Source organism: Stenella coeruleoalba, assembly GCF_951394435.1.
Source record: "Stenella coeruleoalba genome assembly, chromosome: 3".
Lineage (NCBI taxonomy): Eukaryota > Metazoa > Chordata > Mammalia > Artiodactyla > Delphinidae > Stenella > Stenella coeruleoalba.
Genome location: NC_137148.1, coordinates 146,372,680 through 146,397,607, shown reverse-complemented (window position 1 = coordinate 146,397,607; position 24,928 = coordinate 146,372,680). Strand labels below are relative to the sequence as shown.

Below are 24,928 nucleotides of genomic sequence, written 5' to 3'. Positions count from 1 at the left end.
TCAATTTTGTTTCTTTTTATAAGCCCACATTTCATTGTAATCAAAACCAAAAACTAGAATATGTTATTCCCTAAATAGGCAGCAATGTATTTTATTTTATAAGCACTGTAGAGATTTAGTAAATAGCATGTGTGATTAATTTAGAAACAACCTCTGACACTTGACTCAACACACGTAATAGCTTCCTTTTCATTTTTTATATGAGTTAAATGCAGACCAGGGAGCCACTGGGCAGTCAGTCCTGAGTAGGTTTGTAATCTTGGGCTCCATGGGAATATCTTTCATAAAAATAAAAAAGGAATGGGTTGATGTTTCTATTAAAAGATTCTGTAATGCTAGGACTTCTACACAGCTTAAATAATGGTTGGAGGGGGGTTCATTGTTTGAGGAGAAATGCTCAAATGTTATTTTAGTCACTTGTGGCGCCACTGGATTAGGATGCACACTTGGCTTAGAATATCGTTTACATCATTACTTTGTTCTGTTGAAGACCTATGACATGCAAACAATTCAGCATACTCTCAAAAATACATGTAGTATGCCCAGTAAAATACATTGGCTAGCATAAAAATCAAAGGAAATAGGAGTTTGGAATATCGATCAACATTACTGGGGTTTTGAATTGTGAAATAATCAACAATCCTGCCCATCTTATCTCGGAAGATAAACTTGAACTTGTCACTAGTTTTCATTGTCAGGTCACTGTAGTCAACGTTATCGCTGGAAATTTCAATGCTGGCCAAGCTGATCTTCCGTTTAAAGGTGGAGATGGAGCTGTTGATGATGTTAGTGATGTTGACTTCTTCCACTTCCTTTGCCTTCCCCTAGTTCATAAACAGGGCAGTTAGATTGATAGACTTGACTCAGCAAAATAAGTAAGTGGGTATTTATATACTTAGAGGCCTTAGTATTGAATAATTAGGTTTAGGAGAGACCAGTACTGAGTGCCTCATAAATTGGCTGGTAAGCAAGATTTGGCAGTCCTATTATCCTGTTTATAGGCACCTGTCCCTAGGTCATCAGCTTGTCTAATGGGAAGAATAACCATTGCCCATTCTAGGTGTGCAGGGCCGTGTGGTAAATGTTAATTGCTCAGACCTTGAAGCTAGCTGACCTAGGTTCAAATCCCATTCTGCCTCTCACTATTGTGAAATTTTAGTCACCTTAATCCCTTTAGAACTCAATTTCCTTGCCTGCAAAATGTTGATGACATTAATACTACCTCTTGAGACTGATGGGAAGATTAAATGGCGTAAATTATGTAGAGCATTTAGTAGGTGTTTGATGAATTCCGTTCTATTCCTGGGAGGAGGGAATAATTGACTATGAGAGTTAATAGAAATCAGCAGTGTCTTAAGGACTTTGCCACACAAACAGAAATAGTGATGCTCCTTGCAGTCCCATGGAATTGCCATTCTCCACCATGGCTGGGACAACATAGACTTGGAAGAAAACTCCACGGTACGCAGAGACAACCTGGTCTGGGAAGAAAACTCCATGGGACACAGAGGCAACCTGGTACCAGGGCAGAGTCTGGGTGGGGTGGCGGCAGCCATTGTTGACTCTTACTCAGGCAGCACATCAGAAGCAGCCCAGGACTCTGACAGTGGCTGATCCACCATAGCTCACCACCATACCCCATACACACAGAGCATCCACACAAGTCCTGCTTGCCCTGTTGTTTGGCTCCCCGACAGGGCAGGGGTGGCAGAGGCTGGGGGAATGATCAGCTACGAAGGACAAAGGGGACTTGGACTCAAGGCTTCATCTGAGCAGAGCAAGGGCAACAATTGCTGGTGCCTGCACAGGCAGTACATCGGAGGGCAGTACACTCAGCCCTCTCTCTGCAGCCTACCCAAGCCGAGAGCCCCCACAGGCCTCCCTTGCTTCAGCACTTCCCCAGTGCTGGGAGAGGGGAAAACGTACATTTAAAGGGGACAGAGCCAGCATGGGCCCAACCCTCAGGGCTTCTGCTCCAGCAACTTGGGATCAGATCCCACCACCAATAGGGTGGTGATGGCCACTGAGCAGAAGGGAAGTCACACTTCACAACAGGCTCTAGCTCTAGCCCCTCCATTTCCAGTCCCACCTTCTTCCAGCAGAAGGTGGCAGAAGGTGATAGCTGCCAGCACACCCTGAGGAAAGACATGACATGTGTCAACACCAAATCCAGCAAAAGCAATGGGCACATGCGCTCTGTATAGGGACACATCCACATAAGGATGCCCATGCAAGACTGCAACCTCTTTCACCTAAACTCATAGAGGCAGAGACATTTAAGCAAAATGAAAAGGCAAAGGAACTGGTCTCAGTTGAAAGAGTAAGAGAAACCCCCGAAAAAATAAATAATGAAACAGAAATAAACAATACCAGATAAACAATTCACAACATTGGTAATACGAATGTTAACTGAATTAGGGAAAAGAATAGATGAACGTGGTGAGAATTTTAACAAGGAACTAAAAAAATATAAAGAAAGACCCAATCTTGGGAATTTCCTGGTGGTCCAGTGGTTAAGACTCCATGCTCCCACTGCTGGAGGCCCAGATTCAATCCCTGGTCAGGGAACTAAGATACCACAGGCCACATGGCGTGGCCAAAGAAAAAAAAAGACCCAATCAGAAATGAAGAATTCAATACTGAAATAAAACTCACACTAGGGCGCAGTGGTTGAGAGTCCGCCTGCCGATGCAGGGGACACGGGTTCATGCCCTGGTCTGGGAAGATCCCACATGCCGCAGAGCAGCTGGACCCGTGAGCCATGGACGCTGAGCCTGTGCGTCTGGAGCCTGTGCTCCGCAACGGGAGAGGCCACAACAGTGAGAGGCCCGCGTACCGCAAAAAAAAAAAAACCTCACACTAGAAGGAATGAAGCAGACTAAATGATACAGAAAAATGCAGAAATGGTCTAGGAGATAGAAAATGGAAATTACCCAATCAGAACAGCAAAAAGAAAAACAAATTTTAAAAAATTAGAATAGTTTGAGAGATATCTGGGATAACATCAAGTGTATCAGTGTTCACATTATAGGGGTCCCAGAAGGAGAAGAGAAAAAGAGAAGGGGGTGGAAAATGTATTTGGTGAAATTATGACTAAAAACTTCCCAAACCCAAAGAAGGACCAAATATCCACGTACAGGGAACACAGAGGGTCCCAAGCAAACTGAACTCAAACAAACTCACACCGAGACATAATTAAAATTCCAAATGTTAAAGAGAGAATTCTAAAGGCAACAAGAGAAAAACAAAGAATCATATACAAGGGAACCCACATAAGGCTATCAGCTGATTTCTCTGCAGAAACTTTGCAGGCCAGAAGGGTGTGGTATAATATATTCAATGTGCTGAAAGGGAAAAACCAGCAACTTAGGTTATATTACCCAGCAGGATTATTATTTAGAATTGAAGAAGAGATAAAGAACTTCTAAGACAAGCAAAAACTAAAACAATTAATCAATAATAAGCCTACCCTAGAAGAAATGTTAAAGGGTCTTCTCTAAGTGGAAAAGAAGAATCTAGAGGAAAGGGAAAATCCCACTAGGAAAGGCAAATATATAGTAAGAATTGAGGACCAAGCACTTAAGCCAGTGCGAAGATTAAAAGACAAAAAATTGTAAAAGCAACTATAACTGCAAAAAACAGTTGAAGGATAAACATGAGATGTAAAATATGACATCAGAAACACAAAATGTGGGGGAGGGGAGTAAAAAAATGTAGATCTTTTACAGTGTGTATGAACTTAAGTGACTACAAGTTTAAAACAAGTAGGTATAGTTATAGGTCAATATATATGAACTCCATGGTTGCTACAAGTCAAAAACCTACAATAGATACACAAAAACTAAAAAGAAAGGAACATAAGCATATTATTAAAGGAAATCATCAAACCACAAGGCAAGAAACAAAAAGAGAAGAACTGAGAAGAACCAGAAAAACAACTGGAAAAGAAGTAATAAAATGGTAATAACTACATACCTATCAGTAGTTACTTTAAATGTCAGTGGACTAAATGCTTCAATCAAAAGACATAAGGTGGCTGATTGGATTAAAAAACAAGACCCACCTATATGCTGCCTACAAACGAGGTAAATACAGACAGACTGAAAGTGAAGGAATGGAAAAAGATATTTCATACACACAGAAATGACAAGAAAGCCAGGGTAGCAATACTCATATCAAACAAAATAGGCTTTAAAACAAAGTCCATAATGAAAGACAAAGAAGGGCATTATATAATGATAAAGGGATCAATACAAGAAGAGGATATTACACTCGTTAGCATAAATGCACCTAATACAGGAGTACCAAAATATATAAAGCAAATACTAACAGACATAAAGGGAGAAATTGACAGTAATACCATAATAATGGGGGGCTTTAACACCCCATTTACACCAATGGACAAATCATCCAGACAGAAAATCAGTAAGGAAACAGTGGTCTTAAATGACACATTAGAACAGTTAAACTTAATAGATATCTATGGGACATTCCATCCCAAAACAGGAGAATAAACCTTTTTTTCATGTGCACATGGAACTTCTCCAGGATAGATCATATGGTAGGTCACAAAACAAGTCTCAGTAAATTTAAGAGGACAGAAATTACATCAAGCAGTTTTTCCAACCGCAACAGTATGAAACTAGAAACTAATTACAGGAAGAAAATTGGAAAAAAACAAAAACATTTGAAGACTAAACAAAATGCCACTAGAAAACCAATAGGTCAATGGATACATCTAAGAGGAAGTCAGAAAATACCTCAAGGCAAATGAAAATGGAAACAAAACTTTCCAAAATCTATGGGATGCAGCAAAAGCAGTTCTAAGAATGAAGTTTATAGCAATACAGGCCTTTCTCAAGAAACAAGAAAAATCTCAAATAAACAATCTAATCTACCATCTAAAGGAATTAGAAAAAGATGAACAAGCAAAGCCTAAAGTTAGCAGAAGGAAGGAGATAATAAAGATCAGAGAGGAAATAAATAAAATAGAGGCCAAAAAAATAATAGGAAAGATCAATGAAACCAAGAGCTGGGTTTTTTAAAAAGATAAACAAAATTGATATAAACCTTTTAGCCAAGCTCACCAAGAAGAAAAGAGAGAGAACCCAAATAAAATAAATGAAAGAGGAGAAATAACAACTGATACCACAGAGATACAAAAAATCATAAGAGAATACTACAAACAGTTATATGCCAACAAATTGGACAACCTAGAAGAAATGGACAAATTTCTAGAAACATCCAGCCTGCCAAGACTGAATCAAGAAGAAACAGACAATTTGAACAGACCAATCACTAGTAGTGAAATTGAATTTGTAAAAAACAAACAAACAAAACTAAACTAAAAAACCTCCCAGCAAACAACAGTCCAGGATCAGACTGCTTCACAGGGGAATTCTACCAAACATATAAAGAAGAGCTAATACCTATCCTTCACAAACTATTCCAAAAAAACTGAAGAGGACAGAACAGCCCCAAATTCATTTTATGAAGCCACCATTACCCTGATACCAAAACCAGGCAAAGACACTACAAAAAAAATTACAGTCCAATATCTCTGATGAATATAGATGCAAAAATCCTCAAGAAAATATTAGCAAACCAAATCCAACAATATATAAAAAGGATCATATACCATGATCAAGTGGGATTTATTCCAGGGATGCAATGATGGTTCAGTGTTTGCAAATCAATCAATGTAATACACCACATTAACAAAAGGAATGATAAATATCACATGATCATCTCAATAGATGCAGAAAAAGCATGTGATAAAACATCCATTCATGATAAAACTCTCATCAAAGTTGGTATAGAAGGAACATATTTCAAAATAATAAGGGTCAATTTTTACAAACCTACAGCTAACATCATACTCAATGATGAAAAGCTGAAAGACTTTCCTCTAAACTTAGGAACAAGATAAGGATGCCTACTCTTACCACTTCTATTTAACATAAATAAAAGACATCCAAATTGGAAGAGAAGAAGTAAAACTGTCACTACTTGCAGATGTCATGATACTTTACATAGAAAACCCTAAAATCTCCACCCAAAAATTATTAGAGCTAATGAATTTAGTAAAGTTGCAGGATACAAGATTAATATACAGAAATGTGTTGCTTTTCTATGCACTAATAATGAGCTATCAGAAAGAGAAAGCAAGAAAGCCATCCCATTTAAAATGGCATCAAAAAGAGTAAAATACCTAGGAATAAACTTAACCAAGGAGGTGAAAGACCTATACTCTGAAAACTATAAAACACTGATGAAGAAAACTAAAGATGATACAAAGAAATGGGAAGATATCCCATGTTCATGAATTGGAAGACATAATATTGCTAAAATGTCCATATTACCTAAAGCAATCTATGTATTTAATGCAATCACTATCAAAATACCCATGACATTTTTCCCAGAACTAGAACAAATAATCCTAAAATTCATATGGAACAAAAAAAGACCCCAAATTGCCAAAGCAATCTTGAGAAAAATGAACAAAGCTTGAGGTATCACCCTCTCTGACTTTAGACTATGCTATTATAAAGCTACAGTAATCAAAATAGCACTGGCACAAAAACAGACACACAGATCAATAGGACAGAACAGAATTGCCTATGGTTAATTAATCTATGACAAAGGAGAAAAGAATATATAATGGAGAAAAGACAGTTACTTCAATAAGTGGTGCTGGGAAAACTGTACAGCTTTAAAAGAATGAAATTAGAACATTTTGTCACACCATACACAAAAATAAACTCAAAATGGATTAAAGACCTAAATGTAAGACCTGAAACCATAAAACTCCTAGAAGAGAACATAGGCAGAACACTCTTTGACATAAATCATAGAAATATTTTTTGGATCACTTTCCTAAGACAAAAAGAAACAAAAGCAAAAATTAAACAAGTGGGACCTAAAATTAAAAGCTTTTGCACAGCAAAGGAAGCTATCAATAAAATGAAAAGATAACTTACTGAATGGGAGATAATATTTGCTAATGATATGAACAACAAGGGGTTAGTATCCAAAATACATAAACAGGGACTTCCCTGCTGGCACAGTGGTTAAGAATCCGCCTGCCAATGCAGGGGACACAGGTTCAAACCCTGGTCCGGGAAGATCCCACATGCTGCGGAGCAACTAAGCCCGTGCGCCACAACTACTGAGCCTGCGCTCTAGAGTCTGCGAGCCACAGCTACTGAAGCCCACACACCTATAGCCCATGTTCTGCAACAAGAGAAGCCACGGCAATGAGAAGCCCGCGCACCGCAATGAAGAATAGCCCCTGCTCGCCACAACTAGGGAAAGCCTGCACACAGCAACGAAGACCCAATGCAGCCTAAAATAAATTAATTAATTTTTTTAAAAAGTAAACTAAAAAACCAAAATAAAACAACAAAAAAAACCCAAAATATATAAACAGCTCATACAACTCAATATCAAAAAAAACAAACAACCCAATCAAAAAAATGGGCAGAGGACCTGAACAGACATTTTTCCAAAGAAGACAAAAAGATGACTAACAGGAAAATGAAAAGATACTCAACATATCTAATTATTAGAACAATGCAAATCAAAACAACAATAAGATATCACCTCACATCTGTCAAAACGGCTATCAGCAAAAAGTCTACAAATAACAAATATTGGCTAGGATATGGAGAAAAGGGAATCCTTGTACACTGTTGGTGGGAATGTAAGTTGGTGCAGCCACTGTGGAAAACAGTATGGAGGTTCCTCAAAAAACTGAAAATAGAACTACCATATGATCTAGCAATTGCACTCCTGGGTATATATCCAGGTAAAAATGAAAGCACTAATTCAAAAAGATACATGTATTCCAATGTTCACAGATGCACTATTTACAATAGCCAAGATATGGAAGCAACCCAAGTGTCCCTCGACAGACAAATGGATAAAGAATATGTGATATATATATATATATATATATATATATATATATATATATGAAATATTAGCTAGCCATAAAAATGAATGAAATTTTGTCATTTGCAGTAATGTGGATTGATCTAGAGAATATTATGCTTAGTGGAATAAGTCAGACAGAGAGACAAATACTGTGTGGTATCACTTATATGTGGAATCTAAAAAATAAAACAAATGAATGTAAATAGCAAAACAGAAACAGATTCACAGATATAGAAAACAAACTAGTGGCTATGAGAGGGGAGAAAGAAAGGGGAAGGGGTGGGCTTCCCTGGTGGCGCAGTGGTTGAGAGTCCGCCTGCCGATGCAGGGGACACGGGTTCGTGCCCTGGTCCGGGAAGATCCCACATGCCGCAGAGCGGCTGGGCCCGTGAGCCACGGCCACTGAGCCTGTGCGTCTGGAGCCTGTGCTATGCAACAGGAGAGGCCACAACAGTGAGAGGCCCGTGTACCGCAAAAAAAAAAAAAAAAAAAGAAAGGGGAAGGGGCAAGATAGGGGTATGGGATAAGGTGATATAAACTACTGTGTATAAAATAGATAAGAAGCAAGGATATATTGTACAGAACAGGGAATATTAGCTATTATTTTGTAATAACTTTTAATGGAGTATAATGTATAAAAATACCGAGCCATTATGCTGTACACCTGAAACTAATATAATATTGTAAATCAACTCTACTTCAATTAAAAAATAAATTTAATTTAAAAAATAAATAATTTTTTAAAAAAGAAAGCCTACAGGGAGTAAAATAAATGAAATACCTATTCTTTGGCTGGCACATATGATCATTTGCCTTTGGTACTTGAGTAATATAATTGTGAAACCTTGTTCACAATAGTTAAACACAAGAGAAAAGGCAACTGGATCTTTGGGCTATTCTGAATCCTCATTTCCTCACCATTAGACCCTGTGCAGTCCTGGCACTTTGCTGAAGTAGGGCAGCTCTTCTGCCCTGGATCCGTATCATTTTTTTGCCTGTTAACAGGAGCTTTAGTATGCTAACATCTATCAAATTGGGCTTCCAAAGAATCCCAGGGTTCCGTAGGCCTGCAGAGAATAATAGTTAAGGGCATGGCCCGTTGCCCACTTCAAGTGGGAATAACAGGTAAGTGTCAGGCTTTGGAGCCAAGCAGATTTGGCTGGTGCGAATCCCAGCTCTGCCTCTTACTCTCTGTGTCCCCTTGGATAAGTCACTTATCTTTCCATACTTGAATCCCACAACTATAGAAATGGAGATAGCCTTACTGGGTTGTTACGAGCATTTTAAATGACATAATATTTTCAAAGAGCTTGTGACTGTGTCTGGCACATACATGCTCAATTGATAATAATCATTATTATTATTCTGAGAGCTGGACCATGGTGTTTCACAGCTAAGTCAGATAATAAGTCTTTCCCTGTTAGCAGAAAAATATGCTAATTACGAAATTTGCCACAATTTAATTTTTCCATACATTTTTCAGTAAACCATTACTTGTATAATTTAGGAAAACAAAAATGTGACAAATGAATAAATATTAAATACATATTAATCTGAAACATAAGCAGCGATCATGTTAGGTTTGATACTGGGTTTTTCATGGATGCTTGTTCTTGTGGTTGTGATTTTATGTTGCATACAGATAACACCGTTATTTTCTGCTGGAAATTTAAACATATTAATATCTCACTGTATTTGGTGAAAAGAGCAGTCTTTTTTGAAAGGTGTCATGACTTCCAGATTCCCCCAACTGAACAAGGATGAGAATCACTGGTGCAAACTGAATCACTGGGGGTCGGGAACCAGGTCCAGGTCACCTCTACAGACCAGTATATGGCACAGGTGATGAATCATATATAGGGCCCTCAAAATTCTTACCCTATCTTTGGCTGCCATCTGCTGTAGGGAGCTGTAGTGGGCAACTGCATATTCCAGGAGGGCCCCAAACACGAAGCTAAAGCAGATCCCCAGGTACACGTCAATGGCCTTTATGAAGCAGTTGGTGTTCGGAAGAGAAGTGCGGGACCCAATCATCAGTGTGGTCATTGACAATACAGTGGTCACTCCTGGGAAAAAAAGTAAGCAATGTACCCACGTCAGTGGGCAGTGACCCTTCCATCACCCCGTGGCAGACTGTCTCCCTTCAAGACTTGGCAAGGTGAGGATAGGACTCAGAAATGGAGCATAGCTCATTCTGAAAAGTCTGTGGCCTTCTGGAAAAGGGTTGATTTGTCTATTTTATACAGATATGAGTGATATGATTTTCTAAATGTTTCACCTTCTGTCTTCTCACTGGAGGGAGGAGTTCAGTAAACAAAATAACAGACAATAGGCCATCGAATCACAATTCTCCCTTATCTGTCACTGTCAAACACAAGTTTAAAAATGCATTATTCCTAAAGTAGTCTCTCTGTCTCTCTTTCTCTCTCTGTAAAAGAGTCTCTCAAGAAACCAGCTCCTGGAACTGCCCTGGGAATATCAATGAAAACAATGGTAGAAGGTAAAAAAAAAATAAGGACCTAATAACCCAGTTCTTAGAAATCTCCCGTTGGAGCTACTTACCAATGCAGGTTCTTGCAGGAACTGAATCAAGGGAGATCCAAAACGAAACCCAGGATAACACCACCAGGAAAGTGGAAGGAAGATAAGTTTCCAAAATGAAATACAGGACATTCCTCTGAAGCTCAAATTGCAAGACCAGTCGTGTATAATTTCCTGATAGGGTGAACAAGGGATAGGAAATCATCCCTGCTCACCTAGCAGAGTGGTTTCCCTGTGGGATGTTTAACTTCACTATATTCACATGAAGCCATCTGTTGTTCACCAAAACATAGTTAATCATGAACTGTCATCATAGTTTCAATGAAAGAAATTGCGGTTGTAGAGAAGGGGATTTGTGGGAATGCCCTCACCCAGGATCCTCTTCTTGTGCCTTTCTCTGTCATAGTATTCCTGCAGCATCATAACTGCTGGTTTCCTTGACATCTACTTCAGTAGACTGTGAGCCCCTTGGGGACCTTTTCAGTAGTAGGTGTGGAGCAGGTAAAAGTGCCGAGCCCAAACCCTCCTGCCCCACCGCACCTCAGAGGGGTTCCTGGGCCCCAAAGGGACCAAGTGGAAAAAAGATGATACTTCTGACTCAGAATACAGCTCAGCTATTTTGCTTTTGTGCAGTTTGTCCCACGAGTTACCTGTTTCCTGCTGCGATCTGGTAGCTAACGTGAAATATTGTTGTACGGTGTACTGAGCAAGCCGCAGGTTCTCCAGCCCGCGCACAGAGTCATTCCCTCTCAGCCAGCTGAACTCCACGTCATTCCCATCATAGCCCCCTGGCAAGTGAAACAGTGCCCTGATCAGCAGAAGGTAGCAGATTGAACTGGTCTGGAAAATGCTGTGATATGGAGGAAACAGAAGCTCTGTCTTGATGGTGCTAAGTCCAAGGATGATCCCATGCAAAATTGGGCATGATTTCTCAAGTGTAATTGCAGTGTCTACTCAGAATGAGATGACCTGCTAGGGCTTTTCACCATCAGCTGAGAACCGTTTCTATGCTAAGCATCGTATAGACCTGGTAGATGATAAGCAACTAGAAATGGCCTCTATCATTATTTAAATGATATTTTTGAACATGTATCTGTGAACCCACAAAGGCCTGTGCTAGACATTGCTTTTCAGGACAGTCTAACCCCTCGGAGGGGGTTCTCAGGGACTTTACAGTTGGTCTATTCATATTTTCATATTGTCATAAATGCAAAAACAAAAACAAAAAACCTTCAGCCAGCCACTTTATTGATGTGTGTCAACATAGGTGTTCGATAAATCCCAAAGCAGTTTTACCAATATAGCTGATGATGGTAATAATAGCTACCTTTTATTAAACATTTATGTCCTTTACACATTATGTCTCTAAGGTTCTCATGAGCTTGCAAGGTAGACCTGCATATTTCTTCATTATTTAAAGCTTTTTAAAAAAATAAAATAGAAATGGATCTTATACTTGATATATATAAAGTAGAGCTTACATTTTTCCTCAAATGTTATTATTCAATAAATGCTGTGCCTTAGAATTGAGGAACTATAATGTTTTGCCCATTTTATACATGAAAATTATCAGATTCTGAGAGGTTGCATAAGTTTCTCAGGATACCAGTGCAAATGGAAAACAAACCAGGATTGTACCTCAAGAAAGTTGAATACCAAAGCCCATGGATGATGATAATAATAATATCTATCATTTAGTAAGCAATTACCTTTCTAAGTGCTTTACAACATTATCATCTCATTTAATCCTCAAATGATACCTTTGAGAAGATAGATGAATGGTTAATACGCACATGAAAAGATGCTCAAATCATAGTCATTAGGGAAATGCAAATCAAAACCACAGTAAGATACCACTTCACATCCACTAGAAGAATGGCTGTAATTAAAAAGGCAGACAGCAACAGATGGTGAGAATGTGGAGAAGCTGGAACATTGCTGGTGGAAATGTAAAATGGTGCAACCACTTTGGAAAACAGTTTGACAGTTTCTTGAAGACTTAAACATAAATTTAACCCAGCATTTCAGTCCTAAGTATCTGTCCAACAGAATCAAATCATGTCCACAAAAGGACCTGTACACAAATGTTACAGCAGTGTTATTCATAACAGGTGAAAGGCGGAAACACGCCAAAGAGACTTGTACTACTTGTATTCTTTTGTCTGGAATAAAAAGGAATAAAGCAGTAAAAAGGAATAAAGTACTGATATATGCTTCATCATATATGAACTAAAAAACATTATGCTAAGTGAAAGAAGCCGGATGCAAAAGACCACATGTGGTATGAGTCCATTTATATGGAATATCTAGAAAAGACACATTCATAGAGACAAAAGGTGTATTAGTGGTGGTCTGGGAGCTGGTGGTGGCCATGGAGAGTGACTGTAAATGGGCACTAGGAGTCTCTTTGGGGTAATGGAAACGTTCTAACAATGGAATGTGGCAACGGCTGCACGACTCAGAAAATTTACTAAAAACCTTTGAATTGTACACTTAAAATGGTTGGATTTTATGGTATGTAATTTATACCTCAATAAAGCTGTTAAAAATAACTCTTTGAGTCAAATACTATTATTTTTCCTACTTCACTGATGAGGAAACTGAGGTTAATTCTACTGACCCAAAGTCACCCAGCTAGTGAATGGAAAAGCCCAGTGATTCTGGTACCTGTGATCTTAAACCTGGAACTTCATTCTCCAAGGCTACTGAGAAGTGGGATGCCAGTGTTAGGACTAACATTTTGTTAAGTCTTAACCTATGGTATCCACTGTCTGTCAGTGGTTATCTCCGCCTCCATAGGGGGGAGAAGTAGTCATGAGCTCTTAGAGGATTTCCAGGTAAAAATTGTCTGTGCACTTTCCCTTGGAAACACGCCCTCATTTACTGAAGCCAGCTGTGCAAATAGGCCTAGAATCCCAAAGAAAGAACATATCTAAAAAAGTAAGTTGTACAAGCCTCTACTTAGATACTTTGCTATTACAACTGGTAAATGTTCACAGTCATTACATTCTCACTGCTCTGTCCCTGAGTGGATATGGGCAATTGTGGGAGGTATCAATTCTTGTCTAGGGATGGTGTTCAGGAAAAATGCCCTTGGTGAGGTTTCTGTACCCAAATAACTGCTGATAAACGTTCAGTGAAAGCTTCCTCTGCTCACTGGGGACGGTATTTGTGCAAGCAGAGTGCTGAAGTTTCCAGGAGAATCTCACTCCTGGGTTTTGAGATGAGCACAGCCATCCATGGAGGGCAATTGCTTTTTCTATGTGGGGCTGAAAATGAGTTCTCTTGATAACCTCAAGTTTTAGTCTGCCCCCAAACAGCTGTATTGCTTCAAGAAGGTTTTGCATGCATTTAATCAATAAGGTAATTAATCTGCCTGCCTGAGTCTTTAATTAAATGTCTACCTCTGAAAAACGCTGCCTCATAATGGTTGTGTTTCTTGGATGTTGGCCACTTGTGTCCTTATGTAAGAAGTGCCCAGTGGTTTCCAGCACTTGACTCTAGTTTTTCCTTCTTGCACGAGCCATGCCTTGATACCTTGATAACTCCTATATGCGGCATTTTCTTCCCAGAACACGTATCACTGGTGCCACCTCCCCATGGTGGGCATTTCAGAGTGGTTTACTAAGGAATCATGGAGATCACTCACGGTGCCAGGAGTTCATTTGACACACATCAACTTAGAGTAGAACTTCCTTCCTCATCACAAGAAAATCCCCAGATTGCAGTTTAGATGCCCACTTGCTGACATTACTAGATTAAGCTTTATATATGTATCAAAACAATTTATTTTACAAGGTGGAAGCAGTCTTGCAATAAATGTCAGTGATTGTTTTGTATACTTGCCATTTCTAACTTCTGCTGTGTTCTTTCTGGCTTCCATGAGTTAGCAGATTCTGAGGCCCCCTCCTAGTCCTATTGACCCCTGTTTGCTTGGCTGTCTTATCCACTTTTAGGTGGAAATATTTGGTGCCAATGCACAGCGGTCCTCTCCCAAAGATGTAACACTGTAAGGTTTGGTTTTGAGCGGTCTCCAGATCTCTCTGGATGTACACCCAGAAGGTCTGGACCCATTGTAATCAACATCAAGGAGAGAAAGGCCACTATGTATAGGACACTCTTCATGAAAGCACAGATCTGAGTCATCCCAGAAAATCATCTAAGGGGCCCACACGATGTATACTCACAGCTTTCTAGTTGCAACTTGCATGTCTGTGTGTCCATGGGGTATTTAGACAGGTCCATGTTACATGCAACGGTTGTTGTGATTCTAAGAAAGGAAAAATGATGGATTCATAGAGAGTGTTATGAGGATGCTGTAGAAAGTATACACTCCCTCTTAAGGGCCACTCCAAGATAACTTTCCCCTTGACTCTTACAGTGAATGTGTGACTTGGTGCCTACGTTCAAAGCAGTCCTGAGTTTTTCTGTGCTAAGTGACACCTGTGAGACTCAGTTAAAGCTTGGGGTCCAGAGTGGAGGAAGTTGGAATGTTGGCAATTCAGAGGCAAACTTGCAACAACATTGCAGAACAGAATCATTCACTGGCTTGTTTGAGATGCTTTTTCATTCAGTTTTGAAACTTATTCTTCAGGAGAGACCCATGAGGAGTCCGTGCCTATGCAAAATGCTTCACGTGAATTATCCCTTTGAATTTTTAAAGTAGCTTTACTAGGTAGGAAATATTATTATTCTCCTTTTGCTGCTGAGGAAACTGGAGCTCAGAGAGTCAAGTAACTTGCCTAAGGTCACAGAGCAAGAACTTGCCCCCACATCTGTCTGACTCTAGAGCCAGGCTATTAATCATCATCCATCACTTGTAATCCTTGTACAGGATACTGTGTTATGTGCCATAATACAGACAGACGCACACGCACACGCACACACACACACACGTGCTGTGGGAATACGAGGAGGGGCACCTTAACATTGACTGGAGTTGGGGTCAAGGGAGAGGTCTATTGGACTTCTTGAAAGAGGTGCTGGCGTTCTGGCTGACCTTTGCAAAACTCAGTGCAGCTGAGGAGTGTCAGATAAACGGTCCGAAAATTCAGCTCATTGCTTAGCTCAGTCCTTGTTTTATAACTTCAGCCTCTCACTTGGGATTTAAGATCCGCCTCATGAATATCTGGTTCCTGGCCTTCTGCTGAAGGCCTCTAGCAGTGTTTGCAGTCCTCGTCCAGCCCTGGCACAGGCAGCGATGAGTCCTCCGCCTGTGGGCTGCCTTACATAGCACTTTGGGGGCATCTTCCCTGTTCCTGCCAACCAGCGGCTCGATGAACGATTGGGTGGGAGGAAGTTTTGGCCTCAGGGATTTGTAGAAGGGGCAAAGGGGAGCCTGTGACTACGGGTGGTGAGGCTTGGAGGACTATGCTTTGCTTCTCTGTCTGTACAAGAATGACTCAGCTAAGTAAAGATGTATTCTTAAGCCACCGCCACCCCGCTGAGCCCCATGAAAGGAAAGTTCTTTGTATCACCTCTCTGTTTGCTCTTGCTGTTCCCCTTACCTCTTCTTGGCGAACTTCCTTTAACTCTTTAAGATTCAGCTCAGAGTCCTGTGAAAGCATCCTCTATCATCACCCCAAATCACTAACCTACTCTCCACCTTGGGGCCCCAGCGCCCTGCCTTCCTTTCCTTATGTGTCTGTGTCAGGACAGTGTCTTATTCAGCTCCATATCCGCAGTGTCCAGCACGGGCCTGGCACAGAGCACACATTCTCAGTAGATTCTTGTTGAGCCAGACTGGACTGAGAAAGGGCCCTGCTGCTCTGGGGACAGGGATCTAAGAAGGCAGGCACATGAGAAGGGTAGGTGGTTATTCGAGCGCTGTTCAGAATTCCTTTGCCTTTTCTCCCCGCTCTTTCCCCCTCCAACCCTGAGGTCGCAGGTATCCAATTACCTGAGAGCATACAGGACTGTGCCATTGGAGAAGAGGCGGATGAGCCTGTTTCCCACAGTGACTTCATGGAGGAAGGACTTTTTGGACTCCACGATGTAAGTGTCTGGCACCCAGAGGAACTCCACTAGGCGTGCATCCAGAGTGAAGCTCTTGTCGCCTTCGAACACCAGCCGCTGGTCCGTCCAGCGCTGTCTGAGGTATATGGTGGCTGTGTAGTCCTGAGGGGGCAGCCGGTGGGGAGGAAATGGATGGAGGGAGAAAGCTCAGAAAAGGGAAGGAAAAGGGTCAAGTCTTACTCCCCTACCCACCTCCACTGAGGTCAAGAGCACGTACTACAGTAGACATGGGTAAATAAAGTTTGTCTTGAGGTGGTGGCCTGTAGCAATAAGAGAAAAAAGCACCTTATTGATTCTGGATAGTAACGCCCACTGCCAAAAGGGGGCGCCACAGGAGCATGTTCAGGGTCTTAACTTACTTGCCCTCGATCACAGAGGCCACACCAAATTGTTGAAGCTTTTGGTGAGCAAGGTGCTTAGGTTGTCCAGGATTTACCCAGAGTCCACAGTGGACCCTCTAAACTGCCTTTAGTGTCACCTTATCTATAATGTGTTGTCTTAAGTGAGAGGACGGTTGAAAGCAGTTATGTGATTGTTGGTTTTCATCAGCTTGTCTCCCACTCTGTGAGGGACCATGTGACATTCAGGCTTCCCCCCTGCACTTTTATTCTTGTCCCCCACTTTTATCCCTCACCAAGTACACCCACTCCACTCCCTCATTTCTCCCCTCCTAGCCTTTGAATCCACTTTCCTTCTGATACTCAGATCTGTTTTACAAGCATCTTCCACTGTCTGGAGTTTCAGGATAGGTCTCCAGCTTCTGCCATTCCAAGTAAGTCTCTGTTCTGCTTTGAGTAGCTAGAACATGTGTCCTCATAAGACACAGGAGAGGGGCTCCTTGGGTGGAAGATGAGGGGGGCACACTTACCATGTTACTCTCTGAAATACTGGAAATACTTGCAATGTCCAGAGTCAGTGCTATCTGAACAGGTTCTCCTAAGAATGAAGAAAAACCAGAAAGACTTCCATAGAAACACAAACAGATTTCCTAACCCTACATTAGCACAGTTAAAAAATATGCATATATTAGAAAATTATGCCTATTGGAAACTTTTAAACAATTTAGAAGTATATAAAATACTTCTAAATAAAAGGTTAATTTCTATCCTCCCCATCTCAGGAGGAACCACTATGCAGAGTGTGCCTCCCTTTTGTATGAAAAAAATACACAAATATGTAGTTAGCTAAATACATAAGAGAGAGACCACACGATTAATTAGTGTATATTTTAAAGAATGTAGCGGTATTTGCTACTTCTTACTTGGAGATTTTTTCCTATGGTGCTTGCAAGGGACTCATTAGAATAGAGATTTGGTAATAGAGATTTGGTAATAGAGATTGGTAATAGAGAGATTGGTAATAGAGATTCGTAATTTGTACACAAATATATTTCCCCCCCAACCAAGTAAATTTACCACAAGACGGCATTCAAAACTGCTCATGGTTGAGCTCCCGCTCACCTCCTGACACTATCCTCCACCTCCTTTATTCTCCAAGAACCCTAAACTATTTAGAATTGCAGAGCTGTCCACGTTTCATCTGGTGTGCAGATGTTGGGCCTCAATCCTGGAGTCCCAGCAGATGGGCCAAACTCCTGAGAGGGCCTGTCTTAGCTCTCAGGACTGAGGTTTGGGAGCCACGATACTCGGCGGCCAGGCCAGGCCAGGGACGTTTACTCCTCCTTAGGCTGGACATGTGGAACAAAAGCCCAGGAGTCAGAAAGACGTGAGTTTCGATGTGGGAAAAGTTACCAGGTCCTTCAGAACTGCAGTTTTCTCACCTGCAGGTTTGAATATAATGCTAATGACATCAGAGGGTCACGGACAGGGTTAAATGAGACTAGGTGTGTGACAGCTTCTTTGCAGAGTGGTGGCAAGAGAGAATGGACATGAAGTGCCCACCTGGCTGGACATCTAGAAGGTGCTCAGAAATAATTATCTGTACAAAGCCCCCAGCATTGTTCCTGTCACATCCTACCAGGCACTTAGTAAACAGCATTTCCCTTCCCTTCCGCTCTCCTCCGGTGATCTTAGCTAATTCTGGAAAAGCAAAAACTTTCCTCACCAGGTTAACAGATAGAGTAGCATTCACTTGCAAGATAACTGGGGACGCCTCTGGAAACTGACAACGCGTTAACCAGGAAAAGGAGAGGCCAAATTCAAAGGACGCTTAGAAACAGCAAACTGGGGGGAATCAGACAGAGCAGCCTAATGATCGATTGAAGGAAACCAAGCCACAGGATATAGGTAAGAATTTGGAAGTGGAGTTTTAAAGCCAAAGCAATTAACAATAATTAACTTAATACTTAGTGTTAATACTTGGTGGGAAAGGGGGAGATCTTTGAGGGCAGACCCTGAGGGTGCTGAAGGAGTTACGGTGCTAAGTGGCTTTCTGCCCCTCAAGGCAGCAAGGTGCAGTGTTAAGAAGAGGAGCTTAGAGTCAGAGTGTTTGAAACCTCTGCTGGCCACATCATAGCAGTGTGACCTTGAACAGATTGCTAAACTTCTCTGTTCTACAGTTTCTTACCTGTAAAATAGAGCTACTAATGCTAGCCATCAAGGGTTGGGTTGGGAAGGTTACAGGATCTATCTTATGTGCCTGGAACACAGTGGGCAGTGGGTCAGTGCTGGTTGCCCCCCTCCCCGCCCCTTGAGAAACATGGAGAATGGAAAACACACAAGAGCTCCAGCCTCAGTGTGGGTTTTTGTTTGTTTGTTTAGTTTGTTTCTAGGTAGTCTAGTCTAGGCCTTCCTTCAGTTGGCTTTTTTATAGACCGGAGTTTGCTCCTTCTTCCCCTTGAGTTATAAAAGTTAGCTGTGCCACCAGAGGGCAGCTTTCTCCTAGGAAAGAGGTCAAAACCAGGTTCTGGGCAGAGTTCAGGAGGGCCTGCTTGCAAACCTGTGCTGTCCAGCTCAGTCCCTGAAAAACCCTGTAGAGGTCTTGTCGCTCAAGGACATCAGGGTCCGAGAACTGGGTGGACAGACATTACGGAGAGCAACACTCCCTCCGTGGGCCTCGAGGCTGCCTTGTAAATGTAGGTTCTGTAGAAGGCAGCGTGCCACAGGCTCGTGACGAGGGGTGGGGGTTGTGCCTTCCCCTCGTTTTGACTGATGACCCCTTGCCCCATTTTTGCCCCAGGTGTATCTGGGCCTCACGTCCCCTTAGGTCCACTCCAGGCTCAGAATGGGCACCTTGCCCTAGGACTCTGTACCTTGTTGGCCCGTGAGCAAGCAACAAAAAGGGCAGTGTTGGGCTTCCCTGGTGGCGCAGTGGTTGAGAGTCCGCCTGCCGAGGCAGGGGACACGGGTTCGTGCCCCAGTCTGGGAAGATCCCACACGCTGGGAGCGGCTGGGCCCGTGAGCCATGGCCGCTGGGCCTGTGCGTCCGGAGCCTGTGCTCCGCAACGGGAGAGGCCACAGCAGGGAGAGGCCCGCGTACCGCAAAAAAAAAAAAAAAAAAAAAAAGGCAGTGTCCTGGCCTAATTGTTTGGGAAATTGTTGAGTGGAGCCAACCAGATGTGGAGACTCATGTGCTTGTCATTAGTGTTCAGTTGCTCCTGGGAAAACCAGAGGAGGTTGAAGCCCCCCAAGGTCCCTTAACATAAGGACCTAAAATCCTAATTGTGTGGCCAAGAAGCTGCGTCTCTCAGATCTCCAACCCAAGGGGGTGTGATTGGCCCCAGCTGCTGTGCTCTGAAATCTTCCACCACACTTGCTTGGAGGCCATGCTTCCCATGGGCTGCATCCCACCAGGGACTGAGCATGGCAGGAATACTAAGGCAGGTCTGTTCCTGGGAGGCACAGAGATGGGAGGCTCCTCTGATGGGAACTTTAGCTCAAGAACTCCCTGGTGGCCTTTCCAAACACACTTAAAATCGCACTGTAGTCTAAGACTCCTCCACCAGCCTTCCTTCCCTCCCTCCCTCCTTCCACTGGGATCAGACCTGCATTGTGGTCTGACAGTTCTCCAGCTTCCTCCTTTTTCTGCCCCATATTTTGTCATAGATATGGCCCCAATAAATATCTTGCACGGATAATCCCCTCCCAGTGTCTGTTCCTCAGAGGACCTGGACTGACCCACTAATGCTAGATCTGACCAGAGAATTTTATCATCTGAAGGGAGGAGCAAGAAGGAAAGGGATGAAAATAGACTGCATCCTGATGCTGTATTTACACACTTCATTTCATTCAGTCCTCCCTGTGAGGCAGATAATGTGACCCCCAATTACAGAAAGGGAAACTGAGGCTCAGAAAGCTAAGATGCTTGCCCAGCAGTAGAGCCAAGGAGCCAAACTCGGGTTTGTTCCACTCCAAGGCTCTTTCTACTAGTTTCTGCTCGAGGTAACAAGACATTAGTGACCACATTGGTTCAGTCTTGCATTTTACAAACAGAGAGGCTGAGACCCTGTGAGGAGGTATGTGGTGGCCTCATTCTTTCCCTCCTTGCCTCATTCGTCCAACAAATATTAGTTGATAATTTGCTATCTGTTAAGTACCGAGATGCTGCTGGGTTTGGTGAGGTAAATAAAGCAAGACTCCCCCAGGGGACTGCAGCCTAGAGCTGAGACAGACATAAAGCCAGTGACAGTATCACCCGGTAATGGCTATGACTTGGAGATATGTTCAAAACAAAGTGTGAAGAAAGGGGATGGGGCCTGGAGGAATCTGGGTGGGCTGCTCAGAGGAGGAAGCCTTTGATCTAAGACATGAAGGAAAACTGACATTTCACCAGGGAGTCAAATTGGAACAAGCCATTCTTGACAGGTAAACAGTCTCAGCAAAAAGCACGGAGACCAGGGAGGCCAAGGAGGCCAGGGGGCACATTTGTAGCAGGGCATAGTCGGGAGAAGTTGGGGAGATGAGACTGACAGACAGAGGCTGGGCTGGGGAGCGCCTGGTGTGCCATGCAAAGGGCTCTGGACTGTATGCTGAGGATGCTGGGAAGCAGGCAGCAGCAAAGGACCCAGGGGGGTCATCCAGTTGACAGAGTAGAGGGTTAGCCTTGAGGAAGCAGGCTGAGGCAGGAGGACCAGGTGGAGTAGTCCTGGTGAGACATGGTGGGTTCCTTGAATAATGACACTGGAAGTGTGGGCAGAAGGCAGACAGCGTGTGTGAGGTTGTGAGGGGGCTCTAGGAACCTCCTCAGTGGGGAGGAGTATTTCTGTATCCTGCAGGTGAAGAGACCAGAGAAAGTGCTTTCTCCAAGGTAGCGTGAAAAATCATTGGCAGCTGTCTGTATCCATCACTGCCACTCCTTAACCAGTGGCAGGTCAGAAAACGCAGTCGACTAAAACCTCCTGAAACCCTTGTCTGCATATTGTCTCTGTTCCTATCTTTTTGAATTGATGTCCTAGGCAAAAAGAATGACCTACCACCAAAATTGGGCCTGAGAAACTTGTTATATCCTGCTGTGAGATTCTCAAAGCCAGGCAGGGACAGCTTGTCACTTCTGCTGGCCTTGATGTTAAACTGATTCCCCTGGATACACATCCTGGAAAAGAAAACGGGTTTCGGTGCACAAGCTTGCTTACGTGTGGATAAACATGCATACACACAGACTTGAGCTTGTGTTTGCATGTCTGTGTGTGGTTGTGCTCAGATACGAGCAGTAACTTCCCCAAAGAGAAATCTCTGATTTTCAGCTGCTGAATTAATACATGTCCCGATCCCACTCCATTTTATTACCCATTTGCTATATATCACAGTGTCATGCTAATTTGGGAACACTCCAAGCACCTTCCCCCCCAAACCCAAGGGGTTCATCCATCTATGACCCTTTTGGAATCTTGACTTCTCCAGATAGAATAACTGGCAAGAAGTTGCATTTGTCCTGGTGCATCAGGGAGGTGAAGGCCTGACGTTCTGTCTCACCGTTGCTAAGTAGAAAGCGCTGCTGCCCCTCCCACCACATGCAAAACCCAAAGCAGTTCAGCTCAAAGCCACCGTGGGGTGGCAAAGCTCACCTTCCAGTGAGGAGACTCAGACACAGGAAGGTCAAGTGGAGACTGTGCCTCATGTTGAGGAGCTGCTTATGCAGAGAGGGGCTGAAGTAGAAATACCTGGGGAAACAGATGGGGTAGGTGAGAGGCAGACAACCCAAAAGGCTCACCTCCTCCCAGCCCAGCTTTTCTGTCCTGTGGGGCGTCAGTTACAGCATTTTCTCCACGTCTGTGGAGAGCAGCCTCTTCCCACACCTTTCCGTTTCAGCTCCTGCCCCCTGAATGTCATCCAGGAGTGACTTCATTTTGAAGGATCACATTTTAAATCCAGCCCAAATAAAGGCTGAGGACTTGTTTAGAGGGCAGAAATATAGCTGGTCCACCCTGAGCTGCATATCTGGGGAGCCCCAGGACTGTCCTCACCCTGTCCTTGTCCTGACTTGGCCAGGAAGGACATCCTCGACGACACACTCCCCCTGACCACGCCATGTATCTGAGGGTCTAGGCCTGTTAAGCAGGTCACGTAGCCAGGAAATGAAAACTTCCCGAGGACCTCCATGTGCCAAGGAATGTGTTAGGTACTTTCCCACAGATCTTCTTGCTCTATCCTCACGGTGGCCTTGTGAGATGGGCAGGTTAACCCCTGCATTGTGTTGAGGAAACAGAACTCACGGAAAGGTCACTGTGCTAGTGAATGTCAGAGGAGACTGTGAAGCCAGGGCTGGCTGCCTCAAGACCCAGTCCCACTGGCTGCTCTCCCAACCTCCCGGACCTGCTGCCTGGGTGCTTTGAAGCAGTTCAGATGCTGTGGGTGAGCACTGTATGCGTGCAGACTGTCAGGGTAGGCATGGCCCAGGGGCACGGCCTCCTCAGGTTTGGGAGCTGCTGTCAGATGTCTCTGAGAGAGCAACAAACAGTCAGGCAGGTGAGCCTGTGACCCGTCACGCTGGTGACAGCAGAGTGGAGGTTCTTGGGGCGGGGGTGAGGGCTCAGGTTGCATTCCCAGGCAGATCCAGGCTGGGTCATACCCTCTGCTTTGGTAGCTTCTGTGAACCAGGCCACTTTCTAGAGTCTTGCCGTGCTGGGGCTTAGGGTGCCATTCAGCCATTAATTAACATTATTTTACTTACAACACAAACACATGCTTATTGTAGAAATGGAAATGAGATAGAGATGTATACAGTCAGAAGTGTAAATCTCAGTGATGTGTCATTGTAGGGTTAGCAATTTAACAAACGTACACTCTGGTGGGGCGCATTGATGGTGCAGGAGGCCGCGCACGTGTATGGGGCTCAGTTTTGCTGTGAACTTAAAACTTCTCTGAAAAGTAAACTCTCTTAAGAAAACAGTGTAAATCCCTCCCTCACTCCTCTCTAGTCTCATACCTCCGAGATGACCACCGTTAACAGTTGTTTTATCCAGACATCTACTATGTGTATATATACACATATATCTTTGCAGGAAGAAAAATATTTAACAGCAAAATTGGGATGATAGCGTGCATATATTTTTGCTATTTACATTTTCACTTAATAATAAAGCAAATCTTTATTGAATATTGAATGCACGCTTGTGCTGTGCCAAGAACCTCTCCAGTCCTCACGACAACTTTTTGAAGTAGTAACTACCATTCTCATTTTACAGATGAAGAAACTGAGGCTTAGAGAGGATAAGAAAAGTCCCAAGGTTACGCAGCACGTGAGGGGCAGAAGTGAATCCAGGTAAGCTGAGCCAAGAGCTTTTTTTTTTTTTTTTTAGCATTTTTGTTTATTTCACTTGCACCTTTTTTCAAAAAAATTGAAGTATACTTGATTTACAAGTGCTTTTAATCACAGCACCTGACACATGCTCTTTCCCAATGTCAGTGGGACCTTTCCATGTCAGTTCCTATAGATCTGCCTCATTCTTTCTGATGGCAGCAAGGTATTTCATAAGGTCAATGTATTAACATTTATATAACACATGTCCTATATAGATACTAAGTTATTTCCAAATTTTTTACTGTTACAAAATCAGTAATGAACATCTTTGCACATATGTAAGCTCCTATAATTCTGCATTCTGTCATGTTTCTCTACCTCAGTCTTTTCCTTCTCACACATCAACAATACCATTATCAATCCACCAATGGTCACAATCAAACTTTCTCCCTTTAGTTCATTTCCTCAACCCTTGTCCTTCCCCTTATCCTCAGCATCGAGTTTAAGAAGCAGAGGTAGTTCCGACATGTGCAGGTTTCCACTCTCATTCCCAGAATCGCTATCACATAAATACCGTGAGCTCCAAACTTGTCATATTAGCCTCCTTCCTACACAGGCACTGCTCCCCTGTCATCAGTCTCTTCAGTATAGACAGAAACACTTGTTGGGAAGCAGGAGTGGATCCTGAATTAGGTTGAGGTGAGGAAAGGCATTATTACCATGGGTCCACCTTGAGCAAATCACAGAAGGTAAAGGTGTGTGGTGTGTGTCCTGGGTGGCAACACAGACAGGAACACCT

The 24,928-nt window shown here is 42.8% G+C and overlaps 1 protein-coding gene across 1 annotated transcript; it reads right to left on the bottom strand.

The window, feature by feature from the left end:
- Positions 1–365: 365 nt before the first annotated feature.
- GABRP (gamma-aminobutyric acid type A receptor subunit pi) lies at positions 366–22,506 on the bottom strand (the record flags this gene model as incomplete). Its single annotated transcript, XM_079916927.1, has 9 exons — positions 366–824; positions 9,814–10,001; positions 10,498–10,650; positions 11,127–11,264; positions 14,664–14,746; positions 16,376–16,593; positions 17,360–17,427; positions 21,863–21,981; positions 22,454–22,506. The coding sequence occupies 9 exons, from the start codon at positions 22,504–22,506 to the stop codon at positions 522–524; spliced, it is 1,323 nt and encodes a 440-aa protein (XP_079773053.1). The 3' UTR covers positions 366–521.
- Positions 22,507–24,928: the final 2,422 nt, after the last annotated feature.